The 25291-nt window shown below is 42.4% G+C and overlaps 1 protein-coding gene across 1 annotated transcript in view; it reads right to left on the bottom strand.

The window, feature by feature from the left end:
• LOC147123039 (N-acylethanolamine-hydrolyzing acid amidase-like) overlaps positions 1 to 22208 on the bottom strand; it is a 34423-nt gene extending 12215 nt beyond the window's left edge. The window contains exons 1-5 of the mRNA XM_085964118.1: positions 21951 to 22208; positions 11865 to 12029; positions 9703 to 9829; positions 7208 to 7298; positions 519 to 595 (exon numbers count right to left, since the gene is read on the bottom strand). Of these exons, the coding sequence (XP_085820244.1) occupies positions 519 to 595; positions 7208 to 7298; positions 9703 to 9829; positions 11865 to 12029; positions 21951 to 22123 (633 nt within the window). The 5' untranslated portion in view covers positions 22124 to 22208. The remainder of the gene's footprint in view (positions 1 to 518; positions 596 to 7207; positions 7299 to 9702; positions 9830 to 11864; positions 12030 to 21950) is intronic.
• Between the last annotated feature and the right edge of the window lie 3083 nt (positions 22209 to 25291).

Genomic DNA, 25291 nt, shown 5'->3' with positions numbered 1-25291 from the left:
ACATTAAAATGCTTGATTTTTAAAATACAAGTCAACTTTTTCCCATTTACTTCAGGTTGTCTTATGCTATTTAGGTTTCGTTATATAAATCTTCAATAAATTTTTACCCTCGTTAAAACAAATATGAGAACGTAAGCCATAGGTATCAGCCTTGGCTCAGTGGCGGCACTCTCACCTCTGAATCAGACGGCTTTTGGTTCAACTCCCACTCCAGAGACTTGAGCGCATAATCTAGGCTGACACTTCAGTGCAGTACTGAGAGAGTGCTGCACTGGCGGAGGTGCCACCTTTTAAATGAAATGTTAAACCAAGGCCCCGTCTGCCCTCTCAAGTGGATGTAAAAGATCCCATGGTGCTATTCACAGAAGAAGTAAGGGAGTTCTCCCGGCGTCCTGGCCATTATTTATCCCTCAACCAACATCATTAAACAGCTTATCTGATCGTTAATATCAGTGCTGTTTGTGTGGCCTTGCTGTACGCAAATTGGCTGATGGACAAAAAAAACAAAAATTACTTACATCTCTAATCAGCCAGCTGGGAGGAGGACTTCTCTTCAGAAGGGCAGCAATCATAGTTTTCCACCAATCGCCTCTAACTTTAATAAAAAGACAATTATATACACACGACTCTGGATTCTGTATAAAGGAGTCCTGTTTGAACCATACAGCAAGTACACCAGACTAATACATAATGAAGTGCAGGCAAGTTGCAAGAGATTTACACCAGGTCCTCTCTGGTATTAAATAACTTGTTTCGTGCTTCTGTAAACATTACATAGGAGATACAGCACAGAAACAGGCCATTTGGCCCATCCAGTCCATACCGGAGTTTATGCTCCATTCGAGCCTCTTCATCTAAATCTATCAGCATAAGCCTCTATTCCCTTCTCCTTCATATGTTTACCTAGCTTCCTGTTAAATCCATCGATACTATTCACTTCAACCACACCCTGTGGTAGCGAGTTCCACATTCTCACAAGCAGAAGTTTCTTCTGAATTCCCTATTGGATTTCTAGCTATCTTATTATATTGATGGCCTCTAGTTTTGCTCTTCCCCACAAGTGGAAACACTCTCTACTTTATGCCCTTGTTAACCTGTGTCGCTACTTTTAGTGATTTGTGTATTTGTACTCCAAGATCCCTTTGCTCTTCTGCCCCATTTAGATTTGTATTTTCCAAGTAATATGTGACCTCCCTATTTTTCTTACCAAAATGTAATACCTCACATTTATCTGTGCTGAATTTCATTTGGCAATTATATGCCCATTGTGCAAGTTTATTAATGTCTTCTTGTAATTTGTTGCAGTTCTCCTCAGTATTGGCTATCCCCCCCCCCCCCCAATTTGGTGTCATCTGCAAATTTAGAAATTGTGTTTTTGATTACAAAGTCTAAATTGTTAATGTAACTTGTGAACAACAGTGGTCCCAGTACTGATCCTTGTGGAGCACCACTTCCCACCTTCTGCCACTGTGAATAGCTACCCTTTACCCCATTGCTCTGCTATCTGTCTTGAAGCCAGCTAGTTATCCATTCTGCTACTTGTCCCCTGACTCCGCATTCTCTGACCTTATTCATTAATCTATTATGTGGTACTTTATCAAAGGCCTTTTGAAAATCTAGATAAATTACATCTACTGCATTACCCTTGTCTACTCTGTCTGTTACGTCTTCAAATAATTCAATGCGGTTGGTCAAGCAAGACTTTCCCTTTTGAAATCCATGCTGACTATTCATTATTATATTTTTGGTTTCTAGATGTTCTTCTATTTTATCCTTTAGTAAGGATTCCATTATTTTTCCTACCACCGATGATAAGCTGACTGGTCTATAATTCCCTGGATATGTTCTATCTCCCTTCTTAAAGATAGGTATTATGTTAGCTATCTGCCAGTCCTCTGGCACTACATCTTTTTCTAATGAATTATTAAATATGTGTAGTAATGCCTCTGCTATCTCTTCCCTAGATTCTTTTAAAATGCGCCGATATAATCCGTCCGGACCAGGGGTTTTATCCTCTTTGAGTTTGATTAGTTTTTAAAAATATTTCTCCTCTTTTTATTTTAAATGCAGTTATCTCATTTCTAATCTCATCATCCAATGTATTGTCCACCTGTTCTGTCTCCCTGGTAAATATTGAGGCAAAGTAATTATTTAATATTTCTGCCATCTCTCTATTGCTGCCAGTGATATTATCTTGTCCATCCCTTAGTGGCCCTATTCCCATCCTGACTTTACTTTTTTTATTTATGGGCCTGTAAAATATTTTACTATTTTGTTTTATGTTCCTTGATAATTTAATTTCATAGTTCCTTTTTGCCTTCCGAATTGTTTTTTTGACTTCTCTCCTAATCTCTTCGTATTCTCCCTTGTCATGCTCTCCCCTGTCATGCTCTCCCCTGCTGTCCATGTGCTTAGTGTATGCCTTTTTCCTTACCCTCAATTTTTCCCTTGTGTCTTTATTCATCCATGGTGCCTCATTAGTGTTTAGCTTGTTCTTGTTTTTTAGCGGAATATATTTTTCCTAAACTCTGTTGAAAACCGTTTTAAATATTTCCCACTGCTGTTCTACATCATTATTTGCCAATATTGTTGTCCATTTTATTTTCCCAAGTTCTATTCTCAGCCCCTCAAAATCGACTTTTCTCCAATCTATTACCCTGGTCTTCGTCATACTTATGTCCTTCTCAATTATTATGGCCCAGAAATTCAGGTCGGAGGCTTCCCGCGGGTGCAAGCCTCCGACCTGCACTTACCTAGCGCGCTGGCCGTTGAGCTGTGGGCCCACGTGGGATTCCGATCCTGGGCCTGCTCCAACTGCCGGCGCGCAGTACTTGCGTATCCCAGGGGCGCAGTTAGTTCGATGCGTCCCCTGGGATCACGTGGGCCATGGAGAGCCAATGGTAGCAGGGAAATGCCCATTCATAAAATTGATAGGAAGAGCTGTCAAAACCATAAATACTATAAGCCCCAAAACATAACTAAAACTTCAAATAATTTTTTTTTTTTAAATCACATTTTTAAAATAACTATAAATTATATAAAATAACTATTTTAAACAATAATTTAAATTTTTGAAAAAATTAATTACATTTTTTAACGGGGCTAAAAATAAACTTACCTTTCTTTAAAGTATTAAAAATAATAAACCTGTGGAAAAAATGTTTTAATTTTAATTAATTCACCACTTACCTTGTTAAAAGCAGGCCTTGCGCCTGCTTTTTATATGTGTAACTCCTGGAGACTTACCCTCCTGGAAAAAAAACGTAAGTTCAATGCGCACGCGCTGCCACTCCGGCACACGCGTTCCACCTCTGAACCCCTTCTTTCAAGGGAACGGAAGTTCCGGTTTCCCGCGCATGCACGAAACCGGCACTTCCATTGGGCTTACGGGCGAGTACCTGGGGAAACCCGAATTTCTGGGCCATTATCTTAAAGCATATTATATTATGATCACTATTCCCTAGATGTTCCCCTACTTTTACTTCTTTTATCTGCTCTGGTTCATTCCCCATTACTAGATCCAATAGCGAATCCTCCCTTGTTGGGCTTCTTACATATTGGGTTAGAAAGGTGTCCTTTACACATTGTAGCAACTCCATTCCCTTTTCCCCTTTACCTACCTCTTCTGGCCAATTAATACTGGGGTAGTTCAAAATCCCCCATGATTATTATTCTATGTTTTTTACTCATCTCCCTAATTTGTTTACATATTTCTTCCTCCACCTCCCTTCCGCTATTAGGTGATATGTAGACTACCCCTATTAGTGTGATTGATCCTTTATTATCTTTTATCTTTATCCACGTAAATTCCATTTTTGTCTTGCTGATAGCTGCATCACTTTTTTCTACTGCCATTATGTTATCTCTAATAATTGCAGCTACTCCACCTCCCCTTTTTCCCTCTCTATCTTTTCTAAATATGTTATACCCTGCAATGTTTAATTCCCAGTCCTAATGTTCCTGTAGCCATGTCTCAGTAATCCCTACTATGTCTGGTTCCTCGCAACGTATTATTGCCTCCAGTTTCCCTGTTTTATTACAGACACTGTGTGCATTGCTGTACAGACAGTTTAACTAATTTTTAATAGCAGTTCCTCTCACTTTATTTTTAACCATCTTTTTACACACCTGTTCTGTAACTCTATTTATTCCCTGGCCATCAATGTCCTCCCTTACTTTATTCTTTCCTATACTCTCCTTTCCTGTTTTGTTTATATTTAGGCTGGTTTCATTTCTTGTAGATCCATTGTAATTACCCACAGCCAAGTACTAAAATATGATTGCACTCTATCAGCTGCTGATATTTGAAAGAGCTTGAAACTGGGTAGTAATGCTGCACAGGGTTCTATTCTGGGACTGCTTTCCTTCACGGTCTACATTGAATTCAGTATCAGTCAGTGTAAGCTGGTATGTTTTGGTTAAAAAAAGTAATACGAACAATGATGGACAAGTAAAGACCCTCTGATCCATCGAGCCTGTCCCACACAATTGTGGATCACAATATATATATACAGGAAACTTTCGATTAACCGGCCACTAAATAACCGGAATGCTCTATCCACCGGCAAAATTCAGGAGTCGGTTCAGATAACTTTTTTTTACTTTTAGTTACTTTTTTTTACTCATTTGTGGCTATGCAAGCGTGTAGCTGAAGCTGTTGCTAAGCTACAGAGACGCTTGCAAGTTGTGCCGATTGTTTTGAAGCTGTTGCTACAGGGTTTGTTGCTTTAGATGGAGCTCTGAGCTCCGTATGTTTTAACTATAGCGTTCGGTTATCCAGCATTGTTGATGGACCGGCACCAGGTCGGTCCCGTCCGTGCCGGATACCAGAAAGTTTCCTGTACTCCACCCCACCTGAAATCATGTGATCTACTGGAAGAGGCAAAAAAAATTTTTTTTTTTTATTTTTTTTATTTTTTTAAAAAGGCCAATTTGGGGAAAAAATCTGGGAAATTCCTCTCCAACCCATCTAGGCAATCGAAACTAGTCCAGGAGATCCACATATAATATAATAATCATATTTTAAATAGGAAAAGGTTGGATGATGTAAAAAAGCAGAGAGATTTTGGGCTTCAAGTTTACACGACATTAAAAGCAGTACCTCAAGTAACATTTAAAAAATCTAATGGAATCCTGGCTAATCAAGGCACATCCACTAAGAACAGAGAATTATGATGTTGGTTGCTCCAAATGAGCATAGTATGTTGTAAAAATACCCACTAAAGACACTTGATTGGTTTGCTGACATTTTTGACACAGCTACATTTAAAGACAATTGTGATTTTAGCTGAGTTCAGGAGACCTTTTTACGGCAACCATAACTACCATAGTAATTGTGTTTGGTTGCTTTGGGAAACAGAATTGTTCTAAACAATTAAGTCAGTTCAAGCACAGAGGAATAGAATATAAAAGTAGAGATGCAATGGTGAATACATCAGTAAGTAAACTTCAGGAAGACCACAATGGAGTACTGTATGCAGTTTTGAGCTCCACGCTACAGAAAGGATGTTGAGGCAATAGAGAGGGTACAGTGCAAATTCACTAGAATTCTGCCTAATATCAAGAAATACAAATATGAAGATAGGTAGTTGAAGGAATGGGAGATAAAGAGTTATGGAAACAGGGAGGCACCTGCACCAGGACTATTGCTCATGTGAAGGATAAACACCAACATTGACTGGTTGGGGGCGATTTTCCAGTTTCTGTGTTGTACTTTCTACTTAATTGTATATTACTGCAAATAATGTAATATTGCTCCAATAATATGCAGTGGAAAGAACAGGGAGATCACTGGAGTTAAATCACATGATCCAACACCACTAGAATTCAAATCATGATTTAATCAAACAAAACTGCTGCCCACAAAACAAAGAAAACTTGTCAATATTAACTTCACTCATAAATATTTTTTTCCCATTCGTTTGTGGGATGTGGGTGTCGCTGGCAAGGCCAGCATTTATTGCCCATCCCTAATATTATGCAGGTTACAGATGTGTGTGTGTTTCAAAGATATCATGCTCTTCAGAACTGAGGCAACACTGGTAAAAGCTTGACAAACAAGTTCATAAAGCATTTATACAGCGCCTTTCATGACCACCGGACATCTCAAAGCGCTTTACTGCCAATTAAGTACTTTTTGAAGTGTAGTCACTGTTGCAATGTAGGAAAAAATATTCATTTCTCAGTGTGTTTCTGCCTTGAAAAACACCCAGCCTATGTGCTACTCGTTTTGTAAGAGGCCTATAGGATTAGTGCGACTTGAAACACAAGAATAAAACTTGGATGTCTGCATAGTTATCAGATATGCACATTTTTGGCCATATGTTGCAATGCACACATTGCATACATAGATTCATGAGGCAGAAGGAAATTCATAGGGCGAAGTTACATCTTAGCAAATGCTAATGAGATGCATTTAAAATGGGTCACTCTAATTTTCAAATGAGTTTGAGTTTTTTTCAAATAGTGTGTACCAGGCCTTGTTTAGTCATATATGACACAATGTTGTACATAGTCTCAATGGTATACTTTAACTGAACTTCTGACACGGCCCCGATTTTAACTCCAGGTGGAATCCCCGCTCAGACCCGAGTTAAAATTACAGTTGAGTCTCAATGATGTCATCGGGCCGCAAAATGCACATGTAAAGAAGGACCCTGTTGGCTCCGGGCGCGTGTTCTTGCTACCTGCTCAGGAGAGCAGGTTAAAATTGCAGATGTTGCGATCATGACGGCTTTTGGACAGGTAAGAGCCAGGACGATTTTAACTGCCCACCCGCCAGGTTTCTGCTGAGCGAGTAGGGTTAAAATTGTCCCATCCTTTTTGCCAGAGTAGCACTGCCATGGTTTGTACTATCTACCATAGGCTGCAGTGTCTGGGAGTATCCCATCATTCTTATTTTGAGCAATACTACTAATATTGTCATGGCCTGGTATGATTCTGTTAGTTAGAACCTGTGGAATTCCTCCCATGCTGTGGTGGAACTAAAGAAGATATGTTTTTGTAATATAATGTAATTAAATTTGTTTTACAGTCTGAGGGGCTAACTCACATCACTCCAAACATTTGAAAATTAACTACTTGACATATTTATCAAGTCCCAAAGGTAGCTTGCAGAGTCAGGTTTAAAATGTTATAATTGGCAATATGTCTAAAGAGTAGCGCAGGTATATTACTGTAACTCGGAGAAACATAAAGTTCAACATACCTTTTGCATTTCCAGAAATGGTAAACTTGTTTGCACTTTGCCCAGTCCATAAACCTACAAAACCAATGAATGTTGTTCCTGTGTAGACGATCTGAATGAAAAATTTAAATTAAAATAGACACACAGTTCAGATTTCAGCAGTGTAAAAACAGCATTTCACTGCAGAATACGAGCAATCAGCCCGACAAAAAAAACTGAACAGCTCATCTGCCAGGAGATAAATGTTCTAATGCAGTGAATGACTATTGGCAAGGGAGAGGAAGTCTAAATTAAGACAAAATAGTTAACTGTTAGATTTTACATTGTCCTGGTAAAGTGTGTTCCCTGTATTTAATTCCATCTCTGCCTATGAAAGTATTAAATACTACATTTTTCACTAAGAAAAATAATTCATACTTTAGAGCATTTTCGCAAACAAGAACAACATTTCAATGTTATATACACATTATATATAATATGTAAGAATGCTAGAGTTAACTATGCAAAGCAGGTAAAATAAACATGAAATGATCATGGATATAAAACAGATTACCAAATGAACATCAATGTGATATCATGCACTGGGATGATCAGATAAATGCAGGTTAATAATTTAGACATTATTTAGGCTTTTCAAAATTGCACTCACTCAAGCCCAACTGGAATTCAGTTTTCTGACTCAAGTACACATCCAGATTAAAGTCTAGCACTATCACCATTTTTTAGGCTATTCAAAAATTTTGATTCAAAAGTAATCTCAGCCTTTCCATTACAGGAATAGATGTGCAACTTGGTTTCAGAGGCCTGAGTTTTAACTCAGTTCAGACTGATGATTGAAATACTGTCATCTCTGCTGGATCCCAAGTGAAATAACTCAGTTACTAGTGGGCATTGGCCACAAAACTGCCCAGAATTCAGCAGAAATTGCCACTAAAATGTCAACCCCACTCAGCAATACCATAAGGATGTTTGATGTAGGAAGTGGAAAACTTCACACTGATGCATTACAGAATGTTCTAAAGTTAGAATTTAGGCACGTTGCTGGGCAAGGGTAGAAAGATCTTTACCCTTAATCTAGACATAGTGGGCTAGAAATTCAGTTGGTTGCGCCAGCCGTTAGCGCCTTAGGAGGAGTAGATGTCGAGCGCTAGGCGCTTAGCGCCCGGGCACAGCGTGATCTGCGCCTCGCCCCAACTTCAGTAGACATTTAGCACCGGCGCAAAGTCTTTGCGCGCGCTCAGATCATGACGTCATTTCCTCGTGCAACGCCCTTTGTGCGCCCCCAACCGGATCTTCAGTCGCGCCGGCCCATTGTGCGCCTGGCGGCCCTAGCGACTGTTGAGTCGAACGGTGCTCAGCCGATGCGAGCCGCGGGGAGCGCACATTAAAGGGCACTCCTGCAGTAGAAAAGGCAGCCGTTTTGCAACACTCCTTCTTTGTGAGAAACAAAGGTAGATTGAGGTGGTGGTGGAGCAGGAAGGAGGAGGAGGATTGGGAGGAGGATTGGGAGGAGGATTTGGAGGAGGATTGGGAGGATTGGGATTGGTGTGCCGGTACCACATAACAAACTGATGGATACACCAGTCTCGGCCTGTCAAACAAACAAATCCACCCTCCCCCTTTAAGAGCTCACCGGAGCCAGAGTGTCTGCCGTCAATCAGCAGCTCGCCGCACCTGCCTTGCGCCCAACTTCCGGTGTTAGCGCCCCGGCCCGCCGGCTTAGCGCCTAATGATAGTCGTGCATCGCCTGTTTTAGCGCAGCAGCAACCTCTTAGGGCGATGCGACTGAATATCGGCGAAGGGGGCTCGACTTTGCGCCGGGCGCAAACTTTAGCGGCCGCCCGACTTTACCGCCCCAAAAGTGGCTATACTGAATTTCTAGGCCAGTATACCTAACCTCGAGGTGTTCTATTCCCCAGCATTCACATTCACCATAGAATCAAATTTTGTAACAGCGCAGAAACAAGCCATTTAGCCCATCAAGTCTGCGCCAGTGGTTTTTCTCCACGTCAACCACCTTTAATCCCACCCTCCTGCTCACTTCCTGTACCCTTGAATATTCTTCTTTTTCAAGCAACTATCAAATCCCCTTTTAAACGTACTGACAGACTCTGCTTCAATACTGATCTATCACGAAGAATTCCATGTTCTAAGCACCTCCATGCAAAAAACCTTTTTTTCTAACTTCCCCATTAATTCTTTCATTTGTGCCTTCTTGTTACCCATCTCACCGACCAATGGAAACAATCTATCATGATGTAACTCATCATAGCCTTTCATAAAATTGAAGATCTCTTTCAGATCACCCTTTAACCTTCTCAGCTTTAAGAAAAAGCTCTAATTTATTTTAAGTCTCATCTGTTTTTTTTTATCTTTTCCATTGATGAACACAGAAATTCTCAAAATTTATCTGAAAAATGTAAACACGTATTTTATTCCTAGTGTACCAAACTGAGATATTCCACTATATTTTTCTTTTTAAAGTCCACATGTTGTAATTTTAATGCATCACCTACCTGACCATTCTTTACAAATTGTAGGTCAACTGTCAAAGATCTTAAAATATCACTGAAGTCATAGTCCAGATTTCTACCGTGGTAAATATTTCCTCTTGAGTCTTGAGCAACAATGCTAGTGCAAAAGCTGAGAGCAGTGACATGAGTTACACATCAGTTCAGAGACCAAACCTATCAGTAGTGACACAACAACAACTTGCATTTATATGGAGTCTTTCATGTAGGAAAATGCCCAAAACCCTTCCGAGGTGCAATTTAAAAAATTGATGCACAAGCAAAAGGAGATATTAGGATAAAAACAGAAAATGCAGGGAATACTCAGCAGGTCAGGCAGCATCTGTGGAGAGAGAAACAAGAGTTAACGTTTCAGGGCGATGACCCTTCGTCAGAACTGGAAAAAGCTGGAGATGGAACATCTCTTAATCTCTCTTAATGTCTCTTAATCTCTCCTACCTTCCATCCTATCACAGACCTTCCCTTTTGTTCTTTCCTCCCCTCCCCCCTTTCCCTGCCCTTGCTTAAAAACCTGTTCCATCTCCAGCTTTTTCCAGTTCTGACGAAGGGTCATCGACCTGAAACGTTAACTGTTTCTCTCTCCACAGATGCTGCCTGACCTGCTGAGTATTTCCAGCATTTTCTGTTTTTATTTCAGATTTCCAGCATCCGCTGTATTTTGCTTTTGTATGAGATATTAGGATGGGTGGCCAGAAACTTGCTTAAAGAGGTGGGTTTTAAAAAAGGTCTTAAAGGAGGAGCGGGAGGTGGAGAGGTAGAAATGTTCAGGCAGAGTGTGTGACCTAGGTGTCACTAATGGTGGGGCAAAGGGAGGGGGTAATGCACGACAGGCTAGAGTCAGAGAAACAGAGGTTCCATTTTATTCAGCGTGCTCAGAGTCCATTTTATTCTAGGAGCTCATAAGTATTTTCCTACAAACAGGGTGATACAAGGAGAAAGTGAGGAAGAGTTAGTAGCCTAAATTTTCCAATTGATATTGTTTTAAAACTGGTGTTAATCCATTTATATGAAATGGGTTAATGCTGGTGTTAATATACCAACTGGAAAATCTAGGTCAACATAAGCTACCTCTACAGGGCTCTGCTTGTTCATATCGCACTTTTTTTCTTAACTTTTATACTGCAAGGTATTTTCTCTGAGGCCATTAGTATTATCTGACATTCTATAGTTTTTTTCTGTCTGGGACGAAGACTTCAATGGAAAAAAAAGTGAATGTTCCAACATAAATTATTCCCGAGTGACTATAGTTTCAACTCCTGGTCTATTTGGATAACAGCATCAGATTGCATGACTTTCTTCACAAGACAAACTGAAGTAGTTAAGGTGTAAAATGTATCAAAGTTTAACAGCTTTGACTGTTAAGTCATTGGCCCAGAACTTCGGGTCTCCACGGGTGAGTACGCGCGGGGTACTCACCCATAGGCCCGATGGAAGTGCCGGTTTCCTGCATGCACTGCGCATGTGCGGGAAACCGGCACTTCCGGTCCTCTGAACGAAGAGGTTCAGAGGTCGAACGCGTGCGCGGCTGCGCGTGCGCATCAAACTTACGTTTTTTTTACAGGTTTCTCCGGGAACGTAAGCCTGCAGAAGTTAGAAATGTAAAAGGCCTGCTTTTTACAAGGTAAGTGGTGAATTAATTAAAAGTAAAACATTTTTTCCACAGGTTTATTATTTTTAAATACTTTAAAGCAAGGTAAGTTTATTTTTAGCCCCATTTGAAAATAAAATTATTTTCTCCAAAAATTTAAATTGTTTAAAATAGTTATTTCATGTAATTTATAGTTTATTTAAAAAATGTGATTTAAAAAAAAAATTATTTGAAGGTTTAGTGCTATTTTGGGGCCGTAGTATTTATAAGTCTCGACAGCACTTCCTGTCAGACTTATGAATGGAGCATTCCCTGCTCCAATTGGCTGCCCATGGCCCACGTGATCCCAGGGGACGCATCGAACTAACTGCGCCCCTGGGCTATGCAAGCACTGCGCGCCGGCAGCTGGACCAGGCCCCAGATCGGAATTCCTCGGGGGCCCACAGCTCAACGGCCGGCGCGCAAGGTAAGTGCAGATCGGGGGCTTGCACCCGCAGAAAGCCCTCGACCCGAATTTCTGGGCCAATATGTGTCAAAGCACGTGTCAAAGTACACTTACCCAGAAATTTCATAAGCAAGATTTATAAGAAGTCCTTCTCCAAGGCTTAAACCAAGGGCTTTACTTATTCCTTGAATTTCTGCTTCATAGGGCTGTGGTATTATCAGGCCTAGCTCGGCTGCTAGCTGTTCAATAATGGGAATCACCCACTCTGGAGCGACAGAACTGTAACACAAAGATTCAATTGTTTCATGGGTATTTTTCATTATTTTTCTTAATACACGATTGAAAAATAAACCTGTATGAACAATTACATTTGTTAAATAGAACAGCTTGCTCACTGAATGGTATTAACAGGGATTTACATAAACAGACTTTGTCCCTGACAATACAAAAGCTGTATCTTTCCTATAACCTGCCCTTAGCAAAGGTGCATGGCCGTGGATTACGGATTATCCTACTTGCAGCACTATGCTTATTGATTTAAGTTGCCTTGTGCTCTCCTGCCAAACTCTCTTTGAAACATGTGTTACGTACAGACCAAAATAAAGCAACAAAATATTAATTTACAATTAATTCAAAATATGAAGCACAAATGCTTGGGAAATACTGAAAGCATAAAACATACATACTGTACTAGGAAAGTCTGTAATGGCTCAATTACCTTTTCTAACAACTTCTTCAGATAGAATATAAACATCTCTTGCTTTGAAAGACAAACTTCTGGTTAAAAGGTGACAAATTCAGTTGGATTTCATATTTTTGTAATCCTTCTGTTATTAATGTAACATATCGGCCTAAAATTTCCTGTGGCTGGGCAACGAATGGCGCCCGCTGTTAGTTAGACTGGTCTGTTTAATCTTGACGATAATCTGTGCTGCAAGTTGCTGCAAGTGTGAGATGGAAACGACGCGGCGCCCTCTACAGGGCATCTGGGATCCGAGTGAACAGGTCAAGCAACTGTGTATCTTATTAACCAATCAGATTGAAGGAGTGTGAAATTAACAGTGCAAGGACTGAAAAGGTGTAAATGCTTGAAGTTGCTGTGGCATTTGTGCACAAATAACGGCGAATGCTAATAGCCTTGCCGTTATTTTGACAGCAAATTTTGGGCCATTAATGTATTACTCATTGTTGGGAGCAAAATGGAGATTTCCATCTGCTCACATACCAGAATTTCAAAAGAGCTCAAGTCCTGTTATAATCTCCAGTATTTAATCTATTACATGTCAACATTTTACACTTCTATTAATTATTTGAAGCACAGTTTTCAGACAACACTGACAATGCATATAAATACATTATGTAATTATTGACCATGACAGAATTTACAGAATACAACAAAATTGTCCAAAATATACAAATCTATAGAATGGAACAGACAAGTAAAAGGTACTTTGAGGGAAACAAACCTATCTCATCATTTACTCAGAATACACAATCTGATTTATGTAATGAGTCAAATAATTTCAAACTCTGGGTTAGTAACTGTCATATACGATCCCTAATGAATCATTCTCTAGTCATGTTTAATATCATCAAGTTTAGCTTCTGAAACTATAGGCAACTAACTATATAAAAAGACTTGCATTTATATAGCGCCTTTCACGACTACCGGACATCTCAAAGCACTTTACAGCCAATGAAGTACTTTTTGAAGTGTAGTCACTGTTGTAAAGTAGGAAACGTGGCAGCCAATTTGCGCACAGCAAGCTCCCACAAACAGCAATGTGATAATGACCAGATAATCTGTTTTAATGATGTTGATTGAGGGATAAATATTAGCCTGGACATCGGGGATAACTCCCCTACTCTTCTTCGAAATAGTGCCATGGGATCTTTTATGTCCACGAGAGTGCAGATGGGGCCTCGGTTTAACATCTCATCCAAAAGACGACACCTCCGACAGTGCAGCACTCCCTCAGTACTGCAATGGAGTGTCAGCATAGATTTTTGTGCTCAAGTCTCTGGAGTGGGAACATATTTTTTTTAATTTTTTTTATTCATTGATGGGATGTGGGCGTCGCTGGCTAGGCCTGCATTTAGTGCCCATCCCTAATTGCCCTTGAGAAGATGGTGGTGAGCCGCCTTTTTGAACCGCTGCAGTCCATATGGTGTAGGTACACCCACAATGCTGTTAGGAAGGGAGTTCCAGGATTTTGGCCCAGCGACAGTGAAGGAACGGCGATACAGGTCCAAGTCAGGATGGTGTGTGGCTTGGAGGGGAACTTGTAGGTGGTGATGTTCCCATGCGTCTGCTGCCCTTGTCCTTCTAAGTGGTAGAGGTCACGGGTTTGGAAGGTGCTGTTGAAGGAGCTTTGGCGAGTTGCTGCAGTGCATCTTGTAGATGGTACACACTGCAGCCACAGTGCGCCGGTGGTGGAGGGAGTGAATGTTGAAGGTGGTGGATGGAGTGCCAATCAAGCGGGCTGCTTTATCCTGAATGGTGTCGAGCTTCTTGAGTGTTGTTGGAGCTGCACTCATCCAGGCAGGTGGAGAGTATTCCATCACACTCCTGACTTGTGCCTTGTAGATGGTGGAAAGGCTTTGGGGAGTCTGGAGGTGAGACACTCGCCGCAGAATTCCCAGCCTCTGGCCTGCTCTTGTAGCCACAGTATTTATATGGCTGGTCTAGTTCAGTTTCTGATCAATAGTAACCCCCAAGATGTTGATAGTGGGGGATTCAGCGATGGTAATGCCATTGAATGTCAAGGGGAGATGGTTAGAGTATGTGAATATATGTAAACAGGACTAAAGAAAATTGCATTATGTTAATGCCTAGTTTATTGTTTTGCGTGGGGGTGGGGGCGGGGGCGGGGGGAAAGAATGCATGAGACTACGGCCCAAAATTTGCGGATGCCTCCGACCTGTAAAAAAATCTACGCATTTACCTGGTGGTCCGGGAGGTATGGAGGCTTGCGATCCTGGGCCTCTCTGGGTACACGCGGGCAGAGGTCCATGTATCCCAGGCGCACATGCGGTTTGCAAGTGCCCCTGGGATCACATAGGCCGGCCCAACCAATAAAAGAAGGGAATCCCCATTCATACTTTTGGGAGTTCGTACGGAAACCCCATAAGTATGAATGGGGATCACTTAAAAAATACACAAACACATGAAATTAAAAATAAATGTTTTAACGGGGCTAAAAATAAACTTACCTTATTGGACAGGGTTTTTAATGTATAAATGAGTGATAACATTTTATTTTTTAATTTTTTAAAACTCTTACGCTGGAAAAAACAGGCCTTATGCGTAAGAATTTCACGGGCATTCAGCGGGCGGAGGTTGGGCAAATCGCGCAGCTCTCCACCCGTGGAAGCTCTTCTCCCGGGGATGCAGAGGATGCCTAAACCCTGAATTTGCGCGGCCCCGCTAAGCGCATACACACCCATAGGGGTCGCAAAATACGGCCCAATAAGTCTAGGGAAGTAGAAAAATATGTAACAAATGTAGGTTAATAAAAACAAATGTGAAGTGGTACATTCTGGCAAAAAGAGGAGAATGGAAATATATCCTAAATGGTAAAATTCTCAATGGAGTGGAGGGATAGATCGAAGAGTACAGATACACCGGTCTTTAAAAGCAGGATTATAGGTGAAAGTCATAAAAAAGGAAAATGTAATTCTGAATTTTATATTTAGCACTGATTATAAAAGCAAGAAGATGATGATGAATCTGTACAAAGATTGGTTTGGTCACAGTCGGAGTATTATATGCAATTTTGGGCACCATATAACAGAAAAAATATTGAAGCCGTACTTTGTAGATTCACTGATACCAGAGATGAGAAATTATTGTTATTATTATGACAGACTTGAAGACTAAGGCTGTAACCACTGGAGTAGAGAAGTTCATGGGAAGTTCTTTTAGACGTGTTCAACATGATTTTTTAAAATTCGTTTACGGGATGTGGGCATCACTGTCAATGCCAGCATTTATTGCCCATCACTTATTGCCCTTGAGAAGGTGGTGGTGAGCCACCTTCTTGAACTGCTGCAGTCCGTGTGGTGAAGGTACTCCCCACAGTGCTGTTAGGGAGGGAGTTCCAGGATTTTGACCCATCGACGATGAAGGAACGCCAATATACTTCTAAGTCAGGATGTTGTGTGACTTGGAGGGGAACTTGGAGGTGGTGGTGTTCCCATGCGCCAGCTGCCCTTGTCCTTCTAGGTGGAAGAGATCACAGGTTTGGGAGGTGCTGCCGAAGAAGCCTTGGCGAGTTGCTGCAGTGCATCGTGTAGATGGTACACACTGCAGCCACGGTGCGCTGGTGGTGGAGGGAGTGAATGTTTAAGGTGGTGGACGGGGTGCCAATCAAGCAGGCTGCTTTGTCCTGGATGGTGTCGAGCTTCTTGAGTATTGTTGGAGCTGCACTCATCTAGGCAAGTGGAGAGTATTCCATCACACTCCTTACTTGTGCCTTGCAGATGGTGGAAAGACTTTGGGGAGTCAGGAGGTGAGACACTCAACATAGAATACCTAACCTCTGACCTGCTCTTGTTGCCACAGTATTTATGTGGCTGGTCCAGTTAAGTTTCTGGTCAATGGTGACCCCCAGGATGTTGATGTGGGGGATTCGGTGATGGTAATGCCATTGAATGTCAAGGGCCGGTGGTTAGACTCTCGCTTGTTGGAGATAGTCATTTCCTGGCACTTTTGTGGCGCGAATGTTATCTGCCACTTATCAGCCCAAGCCTGAACGTCGTCCAGGTCTTGTTGCATGCGGGCATGGACTGCTGCATTATCTGAGCAGTACAGCTATCGACAGATGAAAGTGTAAATAGTGAATGATTATTTCTACTGGTCAGCAAATTGGTAACTAAGCACATTACATAGGATTACATAGGATATACAGCACAGAAACAGGCCATCTGGCCCAACCAGTCCATCCCGACGTTATTGCTCCACTCAAGCCTCCTCCCGTCTTTCCTCATCTAACTCTATTAGCATAACCCTCTATTCCCTTCTCCCTCATATGCTTGTCTAGCCTCCCCTTAAAAGCATCTATACTATTCGCTTCAACCACTCCATGTGGTAGCGAGTTCCACATATTTTAGGTGTGGTGCTAGAAGCCTGAAAAGGAGGAAGTTAGATTTTTTTTCAGTCAAAGGGCTAATAGAATATGGAGTGCAATACCACAACTGACAATTGGAGCCAATGTTTAAGAGGGAATTAAATCAACACTTGGAAGATATTAGAAGGAATAGGGAAATAACAGGAAATTGGGACAAAGCAGCTAGTTCTGGCATAGAGATAGCAGTGGCACAGGCGTGATGTGCTAAAATGGCTTGCTCTGTGCTTTTTGATTTTGGATTCTACTTTCTAAGCAGGTGGTACTTCATGGAAAGTAAGCTAAAACGGGTCATTAGCATTTTGCAGTACATAATAACACAAACATAAAAAAGATGATACTGACTATGAATCAACTAGCTTAAAGAGGACTTCCATTCAGTGTAAACAAATGCTTTTAGCTGTAACCCTAAATTTATGTCCTCTTACTACCAATTCACTAACCAGTAGAAAGAACTGTTCGATAGCAAAATACTGCAGATGTTGGAAATCCGAAATAACAACAGAAAATGCTGGAAAAACTCAGCAAGTCAGGCAACATCCGTGGAGAGAAATTTGAGCCGACGTTTCGGGTTTGACCCTTCTTCAAAACTGGAGAGAAAAGGAACTAGATCGAAGGCAGGGCTGCGATCGGACAAAAGAATAAAAGAACCAAAAGAAGTAAAAGAGATTAGAAGCTAGACGAGATGGTAATAGGCTGTGATTAGGTGTAAAGTGTACTGGCAGGGCAAAAGATAGCTGCCAGGTGTGAGAGAGAAACAAAAGGAAAGGGGGGGGGGGAAAGGAAAGGAGTGGAAAAATATAAGTGAAAATGAAATAGGGGCCGAGGTTATGATCTGAAATTGTTGAACTCGATATTGAGACCGGAAGGCTGCAGACTGCCTAATCGGAAGATGAGGTGCTGTTCCTCGAGTTTACGTTGAGCTTCCGTGGAACAGTACAAGAGGCCAAGGACGGTGAGGTCCGAGTGGGAATGGAGCGGTGAATTGAAATGACAGGCGACCGGAAGCTCGGGGTCACCCTTACGGACTGAACGGAGGTGTTCCGCAAAGCGGTCACCCAATCTGCGTTTGGTCTCCCCAATGTAGAGGAGACCGCATCGTGAGCAGCGAATACAGTATACTAGATTGCGAGAAGTACAAGTAAATCGCTGTTTCACCTGGAAGGGGTGTTTGGGGCCCTGGACAGTGGGGAGGGGGGAGGTATAGGGGCAGGTGTTACATCTCCTCCGCTTGCACGGGAAGGTGCCAGGCGAAGGGGAAGGGCTGTTGGGGGTGATAGAGGAGTGGACTAGGGTGTCTCGGAGAGAGCGGTCCCTGCGGAATGCTGAAAGGGGAGGGGAGGGGAAGATACGTTTGGTGGTGGGATCACTTTGGAGGTAGCGGAAATGCCGGAGGATGATCCGTTGAATGTGGAGGCTGGTGGGGTGAACTGTTCACTATTTACCTTCTTAAATTCTTTCATAATTTTGAACACTGCTATTAGATTTCCTTTAAACATAGGAAAAATGAATGCTACTGGTGAACTGTCACAATATATTACTAATCAACTCTACCAGCACAAACAACTTGGCCCCAATTTCTCTTGATCTGTTATCAGTACCTGACTTACCTGCATGCTACCTTTTAGCATGGAAGATATCACAGAATAATACCAAATGAACTTTGGAAACATGTTGCTACACACCAACACAGGCAGCAAATAATGCTTAGCAACATTCCACTCCAAACAGGTACAAATTCTAGAGACTTTAGGAAAATCAAATCAAAAGCATAACAGTCCACAAATGTGAGTTGGTACCATGTATAAAACATATATGAAAAATAAAATGAAGAGATGTTACACTGTAAGAACAACCTAACAGAAGAAAACAAATGGTACAAGTTGCAACAAATGGGAATCAATAAAATTGCATTACAACACAAAAACAATGAACACCTTACCAACATAAATTAGAGAGGTCAGGGTGGCTGAATGTGCCAAGTATAAATACATAACCATACTCAATGACAAATATCAGAATTTCTGATTACACCTGAACATCCATCCAAGTGCTCTTGCAGAGAGCTGGCCCGGGCTCGATGGGCCGAATGGCCTCCTACTGTGCTGTAACGATTCTATGATTCACAAAAAAAAGTTACCGAACTCCCATATTCTTGAGTAATTAGTGAATGATTATTTCTACTGGTTGGCAAATTGGTAACTAAGCACATTACATAGGATATACAGCACAGAAACAGGACAGTTAAATAGAAACAAAATAGAAATAGAGACAAAAAATATTGGCCCGGAAATTGCGGTCAGCGGCGAAGCGACGGCGATCACCGCTGACCTCGAAGAAAGCTGCCCACAGAGATCTTGCGATCTTTGTGGCCAAAACATTAGCTTTCAGGACCTTAATTGATTGCAGCGCTGTCAAAAGGGTATCACCAGCGTAAAGCAGCAGCGATGTCATCAATACAAAAGCAAAATACTGCGGATGCTGGAAATCTGAAATAAAAACAGAAAATGCTGGAAATACTCAGCAGGTCAGGCAGCATCTGTGGAGAGAGAAACAGGTCGATGACCCTTCGTCAGAACTCAGTGATGTCATCAAGCTGTCTAAGCAGCCAATCACATTGAAGAATTCTCACAGACAGCAAAGCAGGAAATAAAATGCATTGATTCAATTCACTTTTTAAAAATTTTTCAGAGAGCGAAATAAAGATTGGGACATACACATGAGACTAAGGTAGAAGCTGAAATATTAAACTTAAAAAAAAAAAAATTATTTAAAAAATCTAGTAATTTTTATCACATTGGAGAAATTTGACATTCCCCAAATATAAAATTAGTTTTTCAAAGCCAGTACGGTTGTTCAGCAGTCAATACGCCGTTGTAAACCCAGTTACACCTCTTTCAACAAGGCTTAACTTTTTATGGGGTGTTTAACAGCGATATTAGAAAAGGGAAGCTTTCGTCAGTTCAAGTGATTTCACTCATTTCCAGCTATGGGGAGTTCCATAGCACAGCTTGCAACTTCCATGTTTATCTGCGCATGTGCTAAATACAGTCAGTGTCAGAGGGGTAATGCGGTGAACGCTGACAGTTTTGACATCATTACCACCGCATAAGAGATTAGCGTGCAAAATTAAGGCACATGGGATTGGGGGCAAGGTATTAACTTGGATAGAGAACTGGTTGGCGGACAGAAAGCAAAGAGTTGGAATAAACGGGTCGTTTTCCGAGTGGCAGGCAGTGACTAGTGGGGTACCGCAAGGATCGGTCCTAGGACCCCAGCTGTTCACAATATATATTAATGATCTGGACGAGGGAATTGGATGTAATATCTCCAAATTTGCAGACGACACAAAGCTGGGGGGGAGGGTATGCTGTGAGGAGGATGTCGTGAAACTCCAGCATGATTTGGACAGGTTGGGTGATTGGGCAGAAACATGGCAGAAACATGGCAAATGCACTATAATGTGGATAAATGTGAGGTTATCCACTTTGGTGGCAAAAACAGGAAGGCAGATTATTATTTGAATGGTAATAGATTGGGAGAAGGGGAAGTGCAAGGAGACCTGGGTGTTCTTGTGCACCAGTCGCTGAAGGTAAGCATGCAGGTGCAGCAGGCGGTTAAGAAGGCAAATGGTATGTTGGCCTTTGTAGCAAGAGGGTTCGAGTACAAGAACAAGGATGTCTTGCTGCAGTTGTACAGGGCCTTGGTGAGACCACACCTTGAGTACTGTGTGCAGTTTTGGTCGCCTTACCTGAGGAAGGACGTTCTTGCCATGGAAGGAGTGCAGCGAAGATTCACCAGGCTGATACCTGGGATGGCAGGAATGACGTATGAGGAGAGATTGGGTCAATTGGGCTTATACTCACTGGAATTTAGAAGATTGAGAGGGGATCTCATCGAAACCTATAAAATTCTGTCAGGCCTGGACAGACTAGATGCAGGAAGGATGTTTCTGATGGCCGGGGAGTCCAGAACCAGGGGTCATAGTCTAAGGATAAGGGGTAAGCCATTTAGGACTGAAATGAGGAGGAATTTCTTCACCCAGAGAGTGGTGAACTTGTGGAATTCTCTGCCACAGAGGGCGGTGGAGGCCAGTTCATTAAGTATATTCAAGAAGGAGTTGGATATATTTCTTAAGGCTAAAGGGATCAAGGGATATGGGGAGAAGGCAGGGACAGGGTACTGAATTTGGATGATCAGCCATGATCTTATTGAATGGCGGAGCAGGCTCGAAGGGCCGAATGGCCTACTCCTGCTCCTATCGTCTATGTATCTATATGCAAATTCCGGGTCATTAAAATCCAGGTCACATGTAGTAGTATCAACTGCACTGCTGCCTTGGACCCCACTTAGTCATAGAGCCATAACGGCACAGAAGGAGGCCATTCGGCCCATCGAGTCCATACCGGCTCTCTGTAGAGCAATCCAGTCAGTCCCATTCCCCCGCTCTTTCCCTGCAAGTCTATTTCCCTCAGGTACCTATCCAGTCTCCCCTTGAAAACATTGAGTGTCTCCGCTTCCACCACTTCCATCAGCAGCGAGTTCCAGGTCCTCACCACTCGCTGCGTAAAAAAGTTTTTGTCACATCCCCCCTGTATCTCTTGCCCAAACCCTTAAATCTGTGTCCCCTGGTCCTTGTACCATCAACTAGTGGGAACAGCCTTTCCTGTCTAGCCTATCCAAACCCGTCATAATCTTCTACACCTCTATCAAAACACCCCTCAACCTCCTTTGCGCTAATGGAGGTCACCACAGGCCCTGCATGATTAAGCAAACAGGCCAGAAATAATCCAAGGATTTATTTTACCAGTAGATACGGGGGGTGGGTGTCACCGCATCGGTGGAGAGGACGGGTGAGTTCAGGTTTGTGGTGGTGTAGACTCTTCACCAGGAACGATGCTTCTGACCAAGGGTCCACATACCTGGAGCCTGGACTCGACTACCTCTTCTCCCCGGATGCTTTTGATTTTTTTGTTTCACATTTTGCTCAGCCCACTAGTCCGGGAACAAAGAATACAAGAAAAAGACAGCGAGAATGTGGCTGCGGAGAGCAGCGTTCAGCGCCAGTCCTCACCTGATAACCAGGCGCACGTTCCTCCGGAGCTGCGCCGCGTCGTAATGTCTCAGCAGCGGCTCCCAGCGCTGGGCGGCCGGCGTGTCCAGGCTCACATTGAAACGCGGGGGAGAAAAATCGCCCTGGCCGGCAGTGAATAAACAAAGAATCAGGAACTGCAAACGGAGCAACATCTTAACAGCGACAGGAAGGAGAATGCAATAACTTCTGTTCAGCAACTGGGAAGTCACTTGAGTGCATGATCTCCAGTGCCAGGAAGTCCAACCCCCTTCTGGCACCAGGACAGATTCAAAATCTAATCTCTTCATGTCACACATTTCAAAGAAACTCTCCACTCTCTTCGATTGTCCAAGTTACTGCAAAATCAAGAGTTGCTGTTTGCTGCATATGGAGTACACACTCTTGGTGTGATCCCACCTGCTGCCTACTGTACATGGTCCATGTCTCTGAGGCATACAGCAGGGCGGGTATCACTGCTGCTCTGTAGACCATGAGCTTAGTGCCGAGTTTCAGGTCCTGGTCTTCAAACACTCTCTTCCTCAGGCGACCGAAGGCTGCACTGGCACACTGAAGGCGGTGTTGGACTTCGTTGTCGACGTCTGCCCTTATTGACAGTAGGCTTCCAAGGTATGGAAAGTGGTCCACGTTGTCCAAGGCCTTGTCTTGGGATCCAGGAGGTAGTGGTGGAGGAGCCGCAGCCCTTGCACTTGTCCAACAGGTTCGAGGCTCTTACTCCCTGTGAGGATGGGAACAGGGACTGCGGGGAGGATGAGCAACCTGACCACAGCACCGTGGAGCAGGGGGCCATTTAAGTGGGGGGAGTTAAAAGAAATGTTGTAGTGGTAGGGGATAGTATCGTTAGGGGGATAGATAGAGTTCTCTGCAGCCGAGAGCGAGAGTCCCGCAGGCTGTGTTGCCTGCCCGGTGCCAGGGTTAAGGACATCTCCTCTGGACTGGAGAGAAACTTGGAGGGGGAGGATCCAGTTGTCGTGGTCCATGTTGGTACCAACGACATAGATAGGACAAGGAAGGAGGTTCTGCTGAGGGAGTTTGAGCAGCTAGGGGCCAAATTAAAAAGCAGAACCACAAGGGTAATAATCTCTGGATTATTACCTGAGCCACGAGCGAATTTGGCTAGGACAAATAAAATTAGAGAGTTAAATACGTGGCTCAAAGACTGGTGTGGGAGAAATGGGTTTTGCTTCCTGGGACACTGGCACCAGTACTGGGGCAGGAGGGAGCTGTTCCGTTGGGACGGGCTTCACTTGGCCAGTGCTGGGACTAGAGTCCTGGCGGATCATATAACTAGGGCTGTAGAGAGGGCTTTAAACTAACTAGTGGGGGGGAGGTTCCTAGAGAGCAAATAATAAAAATGACAACAGAGAAGGTCATAGACTTAGGTAGCAGTGGGGAAATTAAAAACCGGAGCGTGTCAGGAAGGGGCAGAAGGTATGGTAAAGTAATAAAAAGGGTAAAAGCAGGAACTAAGTGTCACAAAACATATTTGAAAGTTCTCTATCTGAATGCACGTAGCATTCGTAACAAAATAGACGAGTTAATGGCACAAATAACTACATATGGGTATGATCTTGTGGCCATTACAGAAACATGGCTGCAGGGTGACAATGCCTGGGAATTAAACATACCAGGTTATTTAACGATCAGGAAGGAAGGGGAGGTGGGGTGGCTATGTTAATGAAGGAAGGAATCACTGTAATACAGAGAAATGATATTGGGTCAAAAGATCAGGATAATGAAACAGTTTGGGTGGAGGTAAGGAATAATAAGGGGAAAAAAACACTAGTGGGCGTAGTCTATAGGCCTCCGAATTGTGGCAACTCTGTTGGACGGAGTATCAATCAGGAAATAGTTGAGGCTTGTAATAAGGGAACATCTATAATTATGGGGGATTTTAACTATCATATTAATTGGACAAATCAAATTGTGCAGGGCTGCCTTGAGGATGAGTTCATTGAGTGTATTAGGGATGGGTTTCTTGAGCAGTATGTAACTGAACCGACCAGGGGGCAAGCAACCTTAGATCTGGTCCTGTGTAACGAGACAGGATTAATTAAAAATGTCCAAGTAAAGGATCCCCTTGGAATGAGTGACCATAACATGGTTGAATTCCATATTCAATTAGAGGGTGAGAAGGTTGGATCTCAAACAAGCGTGCTTGAATAAAGGAGACTATGAAGGTATGAGAGCGGAATTGAGTAGAGTGGATTGGGAAAATAGATTAAAGGGTAAGACGATACATGATCAGTGGTGTACATTTAAGGAGTTATTTTACAACTTCCAAAAAATATATATTCCACTGAGAAGAAAAGGGTGTAAAAGAAAAGACAGCCATCCGTGGCTAAGTAAAGAAATTAAGGATAGTATTCGACTAAAAACAAGGGCATATAAGGTAGCCAAATCTAGTGGGAGGATAGAGGATTGGGAAAACTTTAAAAGACAGCAAAAAATAACAAAAAGACTGATTAAGAAAGGGAAGATAGATTATGAAAGTAAATTAGCAAAAAATATAAACAGATAGTAAGAGTTTTTATAGTTATATAAAAAGAAAAAGGGTGGCTAAAGTAAATGTTGGTCCCTTAGAGGATGAGACCGGGAAATTAATGGTGGGAAATATGGAGATGGCAAAAACACAATGAATATTTTACATCAGTCTTTACAGTAGAAGACACTAAGAATATCCCAACACTGGACAAACAGGGGGCTAAAGGGGGGGGAGGAGCTAAACACGATCAAAATCACTCAGGAAGTGGTACTCAGTAAAATAATGGGACTCAAGGCGGATAAATCACCTGGACCTGATGGCTTACATCCTAGGGTCTTGAGGGAAGTGGCGGTAGGGATTGTGGATGCATTGGTAATAATTTTCCAAAACTCCCTGGACTCGGCAAAGGTCCCGGCAGACTGGAAAACTGCTAATGTAACACCCTTATTTAAAAAGGGCAGTAGACAGAAGGCTGGAAACTATAGACCGGTTAGCCTAACATCTGTGGTAGGTAAAATTTTGGAGTCCATTATTAAGGAGACAGTAACAGGACATTTGGATAATCATAAATTAATAGGACAAAGTCAGCATGGTTTTATGAAGGGGAAGTCATGTTTGACAAATTTGCTGGAGTTCTTTGAGGAAGTAACATATAGGGTGGATAAAGGGGAACCAGTGGACGTAGTATATTTAGACTTCCAAAAGGCATTTGACAAGGTGTCACACAAAAGATTATTGCTCAAGATAAAAAATCACGGGATTGGGGGTAATATTCTGGCATGGATAGAGGATTGGCTATCTAACAGAAGGCAGAGAGTTGGGATAAATGGTTCATTCT

Source organism: Somniosus microcephalus, chromosome 2 (genome assembly GCF_052327205.1).
Source record: "Somniosus microcephalus isolate GS21.2 chromosome 2, FLI_Smic_1.0, whole genome shotgun sequence".
Classification (NCBI taxonomy): Eukaryota; Metazoa; Chordata; class Chondrichthyes; order Squaliformes; family Somniosidae; genus Somniosus; species Somniosus microcephalus.
This window is presented reverse-complemented; position numbering and strand designations above follow the sequence as displayed.